Source organism: Sinocyclocheilus grahami, unplaced genomic scaffold (assembly GCF_001515645.1).
Source record: "Sinocyclocheilus grahami isolate Dianchi unplaced genomic scaffold, SAMN03320097.WGS_v1.1 scaffold801.1, whole genome shotgun sequence".
Classification (NCBI taxonomy): Eukaryota; Metazoa; Chordata; class Actinopteri; order Cypriniformes; family Cyprinidae; genus Sinocyclocheilus; species Sinocyclocheilus grahami.
In genome coordinates, this window is record NW_015505980.1 from 441,503 (window position 1) to 454,977 (window position 13,475).

The 13,475-nt window shown below is 37.6% G+C and overlaps 1 protein-coding gene across 1 annotated transcript in view; it reads left to right on the plus strand.

The window, feature by feature from the left end:
* Positions 1–13,475, plus strand: part of pcsk2 (proprotein convertase subtilisin/kexin type 2) — a 67,991-nt gene that overhangs the window by 35,070 nt on the left and 19,446 nt on the right. Inside the window, exons 6-7 of the mRNA XM_016246528.1 lie at positions 492–568; positions 9,397–9,679. Of these exons, the coding sequence (XP_016102014.1) occupies positions 492–568; positions 9,397–9,679 (360 nt within the window). The remainder of the gene's footprint in view (positions 1–491; positions 569–9,396; positions 9,680–13,475) is intronic.

A 13,475-nucleotide genomic window follows, 5' to 3' on the forward strand; every position in this document is an offset into this window, starting at 1 on the left:
ATGAAAATTACAGGCATCTCTCATCTTTTTAAGTGGGAGAACTTGCACAATTGGTGGCTGACTAAATACTTTTTTGCCCCACTGTACAAATAAGCCTTAACATTCGTTGATTGAATTTGCATGCATATCCTTATATACACCATTACTGTGACACTCATACAGTGGTATTCGATTTTGTCATCACCCTTTTTATGTATCTCATCTCTCTGCCAGACCAGAATAAAGTTCCTCACATTGTTTCCCGCCGTGCTCAAATATATTACCTCTGAGAGCGGCTGGATGGTTAATTAAGGAATAGCTAGACGAATGCTTAATGAGGGGCAACGGAAACACACAGGGGTGTGAGCACAATGGAAATTCCAGAGTTGGTTTCAAAATAATGAATGACTAATTATTGAAATAGGCTCATTGTTTGTTTTGACATAATTGGCACTAATTCATAAGTCTGCGGCGCGTGATGACGGATGCTGTATTTCTTGTTGATGTTTCAGAACGCAGAAGCCAGCTTTGACTTCAGCAGCAACGACCCGTACCCGTACCCGCGCTACACAGACGACTGGTTCAACAGGTGAGGAGCTCAGCTCTGGAGCTGGCCAGTATGTCTGCATTCGGATGTGCTGCATGTGTTTGACTGCATACCAGTGGCCACAACTTTGTGATCTTCATGTGACAGTAGCAAGAAACATGTAGTCATGTGAAAAATGTGGAGTGGGCACAATGCAAAGTTTATGCAATGGTTTGCATATTTACTATTTTACAGCTTTGAATGTGACTCATCCAGCTGGAATTTAGAATCAAACGTTTTTTTTGTCTCTTTTTAAACTTGTGACACATATTGTGAAGCCTTTTTAATGCTTTCAACTTCCAAATTAAAAATATGAACTAATCAATACAAAATTAACTTTAAGATAATACTCCCTTTCTCTCTTTCTCTCTACATGACTTTCTATATTCATTATATTCACTACATCATTATTTATTTTACACTAGCATTGAATTTGGGGTTAGTAAGATTTTTTAAATGTTTTTGAAAGAAGTCTCTTGCTATTCTCTGCTCAATAAGGGCGTGTTCACACTTGGCATCTCTTTTGACAAGAAAAAGTTGACAAGAGCGCTTTTTTAGTAAAATAAAAAGCTGGAAGTGTTTTGGTTACAAATAGCAGCTGAGGGCGTCTTTTATTGCTATAAGAACAGCTGTAACAGTAGCCTAGTGTGTGCTGCAGAAAATGTCGAGAAAGAGTAAAAAGTTGGCTCTTGCGTTGGCTTTTGAAGTTAATAGAATGTCAGTTCACAATTAAATTTGTGGGTGTGCGACATTATATGGGGAAGGAAACAGTATGGTGCTTACAACAATTTAGTCAATTTATTATTAATATAATAACAATTATATTTTAGACTAGATAGAATTTGTGCTCATATCAAACAAGTCCTTGTGCTCTGAAACAAGTACGATCCATCTATCTTCTCCATTTTTTCTTGATGTTTTTGTTGTTAGGGAAATGACTCGCTACTCACTTGTCATTGGTCAGCTGTCAAAAAAGCTCCTGACGTAGGTTTTTTTTTTTTTTTTTAGAAAAGTTGACGCTCTGAGCTGCAGATGCCACGGATAAACACGGTTAACTCCATAGGATTATAATGTAAAACAGATGCTGGCAGCTTCAAAAAAAGACGTCAAGTGTGAACATAGCCTAAGGCTGTAAAGTGGGGGGGGGGGTAAACTTTTAATAAATAATTGTTAAATTGTGTAAGTTTCATGTTTTTTATTAATAAGACATGCTTTTTGATTACTAAAACAAAATTTAACCATTAAAATAAAATACAGAAAAATTAAGACAAACCAGAATTTCTTAAGTTTTTTTTTTTTTTTTTTTTAGAAAAGTTGACGCTCTGAGCTGCAGATGCCACGGATAAACACGGTTAACTCCATAGGATTATAATGTAAAACAGATGCTGGCAGCTTCAAAAAAAGACGTCAAGTGTGAACATAGCCTAAGGCTGTTTTCATCAGATCAAGAATACAGTAAAAACAGTAATATTGTGAAAAAAATATTACAATTTAAAATGACTTAAACTGTAATGTATTTCTGTGATGCGTAGCTGTATTATCAGCATCATTACTCCAGTCTTCAGTGTCACATGATCTTCAGAAATCATTCTAATATGCTGATCTGCTGCTCGAGAAACATTTCTGATTATTATCAATGTTGAAAACAGTTGTGACGGCCAATATGTTGTGGAAACCTTGATCAATTTTATTTTTCAGGATTCACAGATCACAGAAAGTTCAAAAGAACAGCATTTATTTGAAATAGAAATGTTTGGTAAGATTTTAAATGTCTTTGGTTACCTTTGATCAATATCATTTTTGTACTTTTAATACTATATATTTTAAAGTATAAAAAGAGAGAGAATCTTACTGACCCCAAACTTTTGAACACTAGCGTACACTACATGTCTTATAAGATGTAAGATTACTCCGAGCGTGCTGAAGGATTTAGCCGGCAGTGGGCTGGCAGAGCATTGACCTGCAACTGTGTTTCTCAGCAGTGGTTGGATGAAGGACTCCTTGCCTCTCTGTATTGATTTTCCTTACACGTAGCCCCATTAAGTCATCTCTGACTGGCTCTCAGCCCAGCTGCATTAACACAGCGCGCCGAGCCTTTCCTTCTGCACTCTTATCAGCGCAGCCTGATCAAAACCCTTCGCCCAGAGGTGAAGATTAAGAGCAAAAGTGTGCCATCATTTCATGTCACATTTCTAAACCAGAGCCACTGCTAACTCTGATGAAGCACTCAGTAATCAGGAGATTCTGATTCACAATAAACGTTAATTAATGCTCTGTGTGATGCAAATAGTTTTAATAGTTAAATCAATGCCATCCTCCGCTCTCTCTCTGAATAAATCATTTGGCCGTCTGCTCTGCTGCACATGCTGAAACTGAACAAATCAGAGATGTTTATGTGAGTGAGGGAGTGTGGACAAGAAAGAAACAAAAATCTCACCATAAAATATGGCCCAGTTGAACATACTCTGACCCTCGCTGCTCAAGAGTGCCATATATTCTCATTAAATGTCTGAGCCAAGTACAAGTAAATGCAAAATGGAAAAGAAGCAAATAAATATATATATAAATGTTTTATACACAGCCTGAGTAGCAAGATTGTGTTAAATTTGAACTCTTTCTTCCATTTTGTATTTTTGGGTAAGAATAACAAACCGTAGTGGAGTAAAAGTAAAAGTTGGCAGAAATATAAAAACTCAAGTAAAAGTACAGATACTCCCAAAAAATACTTAAGTACTGTAATGAAGTATTATTACTTTGTTACAATACACCACTGATTCTGACGGCACCCATTCACTGCAGAGCATCCATTGCTGAGACAGTGATGGAATGACACATTTCTCCAAATATGATGAGGAAACAAAAACTCATCCTAATCTTGGATGGCATTAATTGGACACATATATAGTCCCACCCCAAATTCATGCCATTGCTTGAGCCAGTGTTTCGGATTCTCAACAATAATACATATGTAGTGATGCAGAGCCAAAACGGTTATACTTTTCACAGGAATCAACCTACTATGGATGGATTGTAGTTGTCTCTTTATATTAAGCTAAATAAATAAGAAATGAGACTGGAAAATGCCATTTAACCGATTCAAATTCACATCACCTAAGCACAATCTCTCCTGCTCCTGTAAAGGCATATTTCGTGCTATATTCACCACAGCAGCCTGATTAAACCTAATTAAAAAGCAATATCCACTCGAGAGTGCCAGAATTCCCAGCTATGAACCTGTTCAAAACTGAAATATATCCAAAAGCACAGGGTAGATGTTTTTCTTGGCTTGGCTGCAGAGCTGTTTATTGTGGAGGTTTGTGCAGCAGGCAGATATTTCTCCTGCATTTGTACAGTATGCATGGTGGACAGAAGGTGCCCTACAGGAGGGAGGTCAGCGAAGATTGGCAAGCCTTCTTTCAGCGTGCCGCACTGCTCAAACAGCACGCCATCACACCTTCAGAGACACTCATTGTGCCAAAGACACATGGACACAAATGCTAAGAGTTGCTGTGCTTTTATGGAAATTCTTACAGTAGTAGTTAAAGGACAGTACATGTTTTGTTTTGTGATGGTATCTGTGCCTTTCTAGTTCTTACCTGTGCTATTATAAAAGCTGTATTCATGATCAAACTTCAGGCGCAAGACAAAAAAAAAATGAGATTAAAGTCAGGTGATCAGCCTTTTTATAAAAGGCTTTCTTAATACTGGTTACCCTTACGAAAAAGAAGTTTATTCAAGTGTGCTATTAGTATACTTCTTTTAAACAAAAAAATAGGAAAGTATACTTTCAGTCTTAATTGTATGTCTTCTCAGACATGGGCTTTGTGTACTTCTCAGAAATATGCTTAAATGACATTTAAGTATACTTGACTTATACTTAGAAAAAGTCTAAATATATTAGAGCTATACTTGTGCTTGCATGCACAGAATGTTTTCATTGTTATACTGTAGAGGGCGCTAGTACACATCTTCTGTACAGAATTTCCAAAACACAAGAGAAGAAGAAATCGAAACAACAGACGCTTCCACATGTAATCTAACACCATCATCAGACATAAAACAGCATCAAAACACTTACTACATAAAGTATACTTAAAAATACACTTGAACTTTACTTAAGTGTACTTAATAAAATAAACTTGAAGTATACTACTTTTTGGTAAGGGTAGTCGTTCTCAGACTGGTTGATTGTGAAAATAGCAGCACACATCCCCAGTTACCACAAAAATGACGTAACCTGCATTAATTTCCGAGGACAAATCTGAATACAGTATTTGTGGAAAGATACTACAGATAAACCTTGGCATAATTGATATTTTGAACGCTGCGCATCAAGGACAGACGGAATCTAATAGAAGGAAGACAAGTGGCTCTTGTGCTTTTCCAGGGTTGGTTGCGGGGTGTGAAGCATGCTGGGGCGTGTGCTGAGAGCAGCAGTAATATCATCTGAGCTGCAGACTCACAGCATAATCAGACGCTTATGTATAAATAGAAACGTTGTCTGTCTGAGTGCAGGGGAGGAGGACACGTTGCTGTGGCTCTTCCTGAGGAGTCTCTGTTCTTTAGCAGCTCGTCTTGTGCGTTTGAGGGTTGTTATTTAAGTAGGGCAAGGGTCAGAATCAATAACTTAAATTACATGCACATGAATTCATCGTGAATTCATCGTGTCGTGAACGTATTGACCCTATGAATATTCCCCAGTTAAGCCAATATTCCAGTTTAATTTAGAAATCTAAAAGGTAAACATCTTTTTGCCATTGTAATGGAATATTCAATAATTTGTCCATACAAAAGCCTTTTTTGGATGCTACATGATACAGACAAATTCTGAATATGCACATTTAAGGAAATATATTTCGCAATGGAGCAAGTAAACAAAATTATCCGAATAATGGCCTTAATTAACCTTAATATACATTTTGTTTTGACGAGGAACAGAATGAAACTGTGGTTATTTTCTGAAAGTCTTGCCGTCCGTTGTAGTTTTCAGTTCTCATACATAGATTCCCAGATAGCAAGCGAGCAGGTGAAAACCATTGAATCAATGTTAAAAATAGTTGATTTGTCAATGTTAATAGCATTAAATTAATATCACTTTTGCACCCGCAATTAATGTTGAAATTTTGACAAATCACCATTATTGTGATCAGTGTTTGCTTCAGTTGGGCTCTTGACTCTTTCTATTCATTAAGTTAATTCTCTTTCAGGGTTTACAATAGTGTTGCAATGTAAACACTTAAGTATTAATAAAGAAATAGATGTTTTAAAATAGATCTGTCAAACTATTAATCGCATCCAAAATAAAAGTTTTTGTTTACTTAATATATTTATGTGTACTGTGTGTATTTATTATGTATATATAAATACACACACATGCATGTATATACAGTGCCTTGCGGAAGTATTCATACCCCTTCATTTATTTCACATTTTGTTATGTTGCAGCCTTATGTTAAACTGCTTTAAATTACTTTTTTTCCCACATCAATCTACACTCCATACACCATAATGACAAAGCAAAACCAGAACTGTCACAACTTTGTAAATGTATATATAAAAAAAACTGAAATAAGTATGTTGCATAAGTATAACTCATTACTTAGCTGAAGCACCTTAACAGCCTCAAGTCTTTTTGGGTTTGATGCGAAAAGCTTTGCACATCAGCATTTGGCAATTATCTGTCATTCTTCTGCTCGCCTCTTCACCTCTCAAGCTCTGTCAGGGCGGATGTGGGCAGACGCATATTTTCAGGTTCCTCCAGAAATATTTAATTTGGGTTCCAGGCCAATTTGGGTGAAGGACATTCACAGAGTTGTCTATAAGCCACTCTTGCTGTGTTTAGGTTCATTGTCCTGTTGGAAGGTAAACCTTCTGCACAGTCTGAGGTTCTGAATGCTCTGGACTAGGTTTTCATTAAGGCTATCGTCTCGGTTACGTATGTAACCCTCGTTCCCTGAAGGAGGGAACAGAGACGTTACGCTGAGTTAACTGACGTTAAAGGGATAGTTCACCCAAAAATGAAAATTACCCCATGATTTACTCACCCTCAAGCCATCCTAGGTGTATATGACATTCTTCTTTCAGACAAATACAATCGGAGTTATATTAAATAATGTCCAGGCTAATCCATGCTTTATAATGGGAGTGGATGATAGCCCAAAATTTGAAGTCATCCAAAAAACATTTACCCATCCATTATAAAAGAAGTTCACATGGCTCCGGGGGGTTAATAAAAAGTGAAAAAGGGACGTGACATGTGGCCAAGTATGGTGAGAACCCACAACCTTTGGGTTACGAGTCCGACTCTCTAACTATTAGGCCACGACTTCCCTTTCTGGCCTAAAGGCCTTCTGAAGCGAAGTGATGCGTTTTTGTAAGAAAAATATCCATATTTACAACTTAATCTCTAGCTTTCGCTGACTGTCGTATGCAAGTTCACGAGAGAGTGGCGTCCAGTGGATGATGTATGACGTAGACATAGCATAAGCTCCGGTGAGAATATGCTAGTCTCGCGAGAAACAAGTTTTGTTTACAGCAAAGGAAAACCAGTGTCCACTTGGCTTATATAGAAATCCTCTGATATTTTTCTTTACAAAACCTCATTTTGTACTACTAATTCGTGACCGGTGTTTTGTTTCGCTCTCTCCTCTGCACTTCCACATTCGTTACTTCCACCTTCGTCATCGCATTTGCGTAATTAATATATCTATATATAGAATCATTTTATTTCATCATATTCAGGATTTTTCAGGTTTTTCATGAAAACTTTGTTTTGAAGAACAGCTAAGCTATTCATTAAGTTCGTATATTCGTTATGAAGAAAATTCATTAGTCTAGGCTATTTGGGGTTATTATTATGAAGTTGATTTAAAATTCTTCGTAACAAATTTTAAGAAGAAGTTAAAAGTACATTTTTTTTCTTAACTTTTATTAGACTGCAGATCGAAATAAAAGTATACTTGATAATCTTTAAAATGAGAGAAACCACTGACATAATTTAGGCTATACTTTCTTCGACTGCAGAAAAAAAAACCTGAAACCATTTAATTTGCAGTGTTAACTTATGAATTAAAAGAAAGAAAAGAAAGAAAATCACAAGAACAATCAAGATTTTTCTTGTAATCGAGAAAATGTTTGACAAAATTACAAAATGACTGCAGAATGATGTTTTGCAGTGAACGCATCTCCACTGCATAGCCGCATACAATCGCTGGCATCAGTCGCAAATATTAAACATGTTAAAAAAAATCTTTGGGAAAATGACTGGCAACAATTGATTCTTGAATTCTGAAACTGCCCTGATAGCACACATACATCACGGAGACGTCTATTTGACGTCTGCATTACATCTGCAAGACGTATTTTTTACAGTGTTTGCTCATCTGCAATACGTCTATAAGATGTTTTCTATCAGATGTCAAATAGATGTCTACTAGATGTCTTTAAGATGTTTATGACTTAGAATGTATGTAAAATTGACATCTTACAGACGTCTAGCAGATGTTTGTACACAGCAGATGCTTTCCAGATCAAGTGATCTTTAACAGACATCTTGCAGACGTATGTGTGCTATCTGGGTATAATCTTTAGACACCTTTTGAAACTGTGACTTTTTCTGCCGACTGCAAACAGCGACGGAGCCCAACTGGAACAGACCCTGTCTGACTGAGCATGATTCGTCATCAAGACCAAATCCCATTCATAATCGGCCTGACAGTCATGTAGTGTTCTCGGCTTTATGGATGTTTATTGTAACAAAGTTCGAGGAAAGGAAGGAAGAAGTCGGAGACGGAGTGACTGAGGCTCGTGGTAATTTAATTAACTGGTTCACAATTCCAAACAAACATGCGCTTCAAATAAACAGCACTTAGTTGATTCGCTGCCTCACAGGCACCAGTCTTTTCCCCACGAGTCCTCAGTCTGTCTCTTTCTCTCCAGCACTGGGTTTCTCCGTGGCCTTTTATGGTCTCTCCAGGCCAATCACTGAAATGAGAAACAGGTGAATGTCATTTTGCACTTGACCTACTTACTCACCTCTAGTCTCCGACCTCTCTCTCCCGCTGCAGACTCCGCTAAACCACGCCCCCCTCGCTACATTTATATTTAGCTTGTTCTATATTTCTATTTACACTAATTGTGAAATGTGAAATCATTGAGAAATATGTGATGTCTGACTGGTAATAGTAGTTATTAAGATTGATGTTGTTTGGAATTGGTAAAATGTGCTTGGGAAAAAAAATGTTTAGAATATCAATGTGCTTAATAATTATGCACACACTGTAATGATACATGGTGTATAGTGTATCGTTTGGGATGCAGCTTTGACCTTAAGTTTTGTTTTGTTTTGTTTTTTTAATAACAGTATACTTCAAATACTTAATTATACATTTCTTAAGTATATCTCAATCAAAAGGTTAAGTATAGTCCAAGTGTGCTTAGACTTTTGTGTATAATTGCCAGAATTAAGGCAAGTATATTTTGAAGAGTATACTTTGATAAACTAAAAAGTAAGCCAGTTGAGTCCCAATATGTATTGACATACATACAAGTATACCTCAATGATATTATGATATCAATGATACCTAATGTCCCTCTGGAGAATAATAAAGTATTTCTGATTTCTGATTATTAGTACACTTACTAAATAAAGTTTACTTGGAATACTTGAACTTTACTTAAGTTTGTGTAATAAAATGAACTTGCAGTATACACTTTTGTAAGTGTAGTCCAGCATAAGGTCACTTTCAGCAGGTTTTGTGGACGAGAGAGAAATCAAAGTTAAGGTGAAATCGCATTTGTGCTTGATGAAGCACCTAAGCCATTATCTTCAGTGAATCTCAAGCCCTCTCACCCCTGCACTCATCACCGCAGAGCATCAATAGAGTAACATCAAGGGTTTTACTGCTGTTCCCATGTTCTCAATCCTGCCATTTCACAGGCATTCGTATGCTGGACCAGCCCTTCATGACAGACATCATCGAGGCCTCGTCCATTAGCCACATGCCACAGGTTATTGACATCTACAGCGCCAGCTGGGGCCCCACCGACGACGGCAAGACGGTGGACGGCCCACGTGAGCTCACCCTGCAGGCCATGGCTGACGGAGTCAACAAGGTACCTCATGCTTAATAACCACTGAGATTTCTTACAGGATAAGCGTAGCTAAATTGATTCCCTTGTGAATCACCTGAGAGAGAGAAAAAAAGAGAGGAAATACAGAGGTACAGAATTGTAACATCTGGTCCAGTCAGGAAAAAAACCCAGAGTTCAGAGTCTTCCTGGTCTCGCTCTGCCACTTTAGATCAACTTTAACACCAGACACCTGGACAAATAATGCTGTACTTCAGAAAATTTACATTTACATTTAGACATTTAGCAGACGCTTTTATCCAAAGCGACTTACAAATGAGGACAATGGAAGCAATCAAAATAAAATAAAGAGCAATGATACACAAGTGCTATAACAAGTATCAGTTAGCTTAATGCAGTACACATAGCAAGGTTTTTAAAATCATATAATAAATGAAATGAAAACAGAATAGAAAAAGAATAGAGCAAGCTAGTGTTAGAGGCCTTTTTTGCTTTTGTTAATTGTATAATAAATAAAAAGAAAACAAATAGAATGCAAAAAGATTTGAGAAGCAAGTGTTAGTGTTTTTTTTAAGAAAACAAGCCGTTAGTATTTCGGCTTATTTTGCATTTCTAGGCTTTCATTCTTCAAGTCAATCATATATTCATGAAAAAAAATCAGTTTGAATAAGGAAAGCGATAACTTTGCCATAGTATCCTTTCAAATGTTAAAGTTGCCACAGTCATTGCATTCTTTGCATGTGCTGCACTTTATTTGTACCATTTTGTTTTATTAGTTTATTTATTAGAATTTGAAAGATAATAACAATATTGATTGATAAGTGAGATCTGATTTTAGTCCTTGAAAACCAAAAAAGTAGTGCAAGTCCTTGAAAGTCCTGGAATTTTATTTTGCAGTATCAGTATGAACCCTGTTTAAGTTACCAGTTATTGGACTATTTTAATGTTTTTGTTGTTGTTATTTGAACTGAACTGTTATATATTTCCTATTTTATATTAATTTCCTAGTATTTAATTTACCATTATTTATTTTGAACAAAACAATTTCAGAAATTTCATGTTTTCGATTGTAGGTCATCTTGTACCCTGTCAAGGACAATGCTAACCAGCAAAACTTGATATCAAAAGCATCCTAAATGTTGCATGTGTTTGCACCATATTGTAGTGAGTAACCTTTCTTGGTATTGCTGTTTCAAATATCTCACCATAATCTGTAGTCTGAGCCGGTCAAGGGCTAATGGCAGTGGCAGATACGTTACTAGTTAGTTTCAAGGAAAATCATTTTCTTTTTTTTGAAGAATGTGGTAAAGTCGTCAGCTGTTAGAGTTGATGAAGGAGAAGGAGGACAAAGGAGGGAGGAAAATGTTTTAAAGAGTATGCAAGAGTTAGACGAATTGTTAATTTTGTTATGATAGGATTTCCTTTTAGCAGTGGAGACATTAGCAGAGAAGGAAGAGAGGAGTGACTGATACACATTAAGGTCAGTAGTATTTTTTGATTTGCGCCACACCTTTCATTAGAACGATGTTCGCGGAGAACATCAGATAACCAAGGGGCAGAAGGGGTGGTACAGGCTGGCCTGGAAGACAAGGGGCAGACAGTGTCTAAACAAGATGTAAGAGTGGAGCAGAAAGTATCAGTAGCACTGTTAGGATCAAGAGATGATAAATGTTCAGGGGACGGAAGCAAAGATGAAACCATAGCAGATAGCTGGGAGGGTGAGAGTGAGCGTAGGTTACAACGAAAGATGACATGTGGAGGGGTATGTGTTGTGTCAGGAGCCATGTTGAGGTTAAGAGTGAGGAGGAAGTGATCCGAGGTGTGCAGTGGAGTAACCAGCACATGATCAGTGGAGCAGTGTCGTGTGTAAATAAGGTCCATTTGGTTGCCTGATTTGTGAGTAGTTGTAGTTAATACTCTCTTGAGATCAAAAGAGGCAAGCAGAGTGTGGAGGTCTGCAGCCTGAGGTTTATCTAGGTGGATGTTGAAGTCTCCAAGCATAACTAGGGGAGTACCATCCTCCGGTGAGAGGTTGAGAGCAGCACATCGTATTCATCCAAGAAGTTACCTATTGGTCCTGGGGGTCGATAAACGACTATAAAATGGATTTTAAGAGGGTGGGTAATAGTGACTGAATGTGATTCAAAGGAGCTGCTAGTCAGGGCCATGAGCTTTAGTCTTGAATGACTTGTAATAGATGTAATGAAATCTGCTTTGTTTACTGCAGACTGACTATTCCAGAGACTGATAGAAAAATAAAGTAGTGTATTAGCAGACAGGCAAAGTGCACATGTTGTTAGGATTGCGCTGCCTATAGTGTGTGATGCCTGGTTTGCGAGTGGTAGTGATACTAGGGATATGAAAACACATAGTAAGAGTTGGTCATAAAAACTGATAAAGAAGTGAAGAAAGGTGTAATAAAGAGGTTGAGTCAAAAGCAATACTTATGTCCTTTGTCTGCGTCCCTGTACTGTGGAGTCGCACGGTAGAGTCGATGGTCTTTGCACTCTTCGGTCTTCACACGAGGAGGGCTTCACACAAGGGCTGCCGCGATTGCTGCCGCGGTGTACTAACCTTTTTTATATCCGTTTGACAAAACGGAAATTGAATTCAGCTGAACACACTTTACTGTTTATCACAACAAAGGGCTAAGCAAGCGCACAACACTGACAAGGTATGCCGTCGTTCCAAACCTGTATGAGTTACTTTCTTATGTCGAAGATAAAAGAAGATATTTTGAAGATTGCTGGTATTCAAACAGTTGGTGGTTGCCATTGACTTCCATAGTAGGGAAAAAAAATACTATGGAAGTCAATGGCAACCACCAACTGTTTGATTACCAGCAATCTTCAAAATATCTTCTTTTGTGTTCAACATAAGAAAGCAACTCATACAGGTTTGGAACGACATGAGGGTGAGTACATGATGACAGAATTTTCATTTTTGGGTGAACTATCCCTTTAATTTCAAATGCTACGTTGATTATTGTCCTTCTCCACATTTCCAAACCATCTTCATGATGCTAAAGTGCTCCTGTAATATGTCCCGAACAAATAGTCCTACACTATTTAAAAAAATCCAGTTTTAACCAGGCAACCACCTTAAAAACATGTGCTGATGAGAAAGCCACATGATGAATCAAACCTCAACTCGAGTTGAGGTGAATATTAATATATTGAAGGTGCACACAGTGTCATACAAATACTAAACGCCATCATGCGAACACACATGCCACTAAAATAATGCAATTAATATTAATTTAACAACATTAGATGTGACATAAAACCCTAATGTACATAATTGATGAGAAAAAAAAACAAAAGGAAGCATAGTTATTGCTCGCCACTGATATATAGGGAACATACCATTAACTAATTAACAGATATTTACAATAGCATTTTTACAGTCTTGTACTAATAACATTTCTATCATTTTTTATTCAGACGACAAGCATTCAAAGGCATCTATGTGTTGCATCCATGCAGCTTCATTACAAAATAGCTTTGACTCCTCAAGACTCTCCAGGAGTTCTCCCACATATGTCAACCTTGCAAAGTCTCCTCGCGTCACACTAAAAGTGTCATTTAGATGCACATTCCCTGTCCGTGACTGCTGCCTTCACAAATTGCCTCGGCTAATGGGTATAAATGGCGCCGAGCGCTCCTCTGCTGAGCAGGATTTATGAGCGCGCTCCTCTTGTCAAGCCGAGGCATCGCACAAAGTAATCGCTGTGTGTTTTGAGCAGCCCTTTGCAATTGAAATCTGATTGGACAAGAATAGCAGTGATGGGTGAAGACCGTCTGTCCCTCAGGCTTCCTCA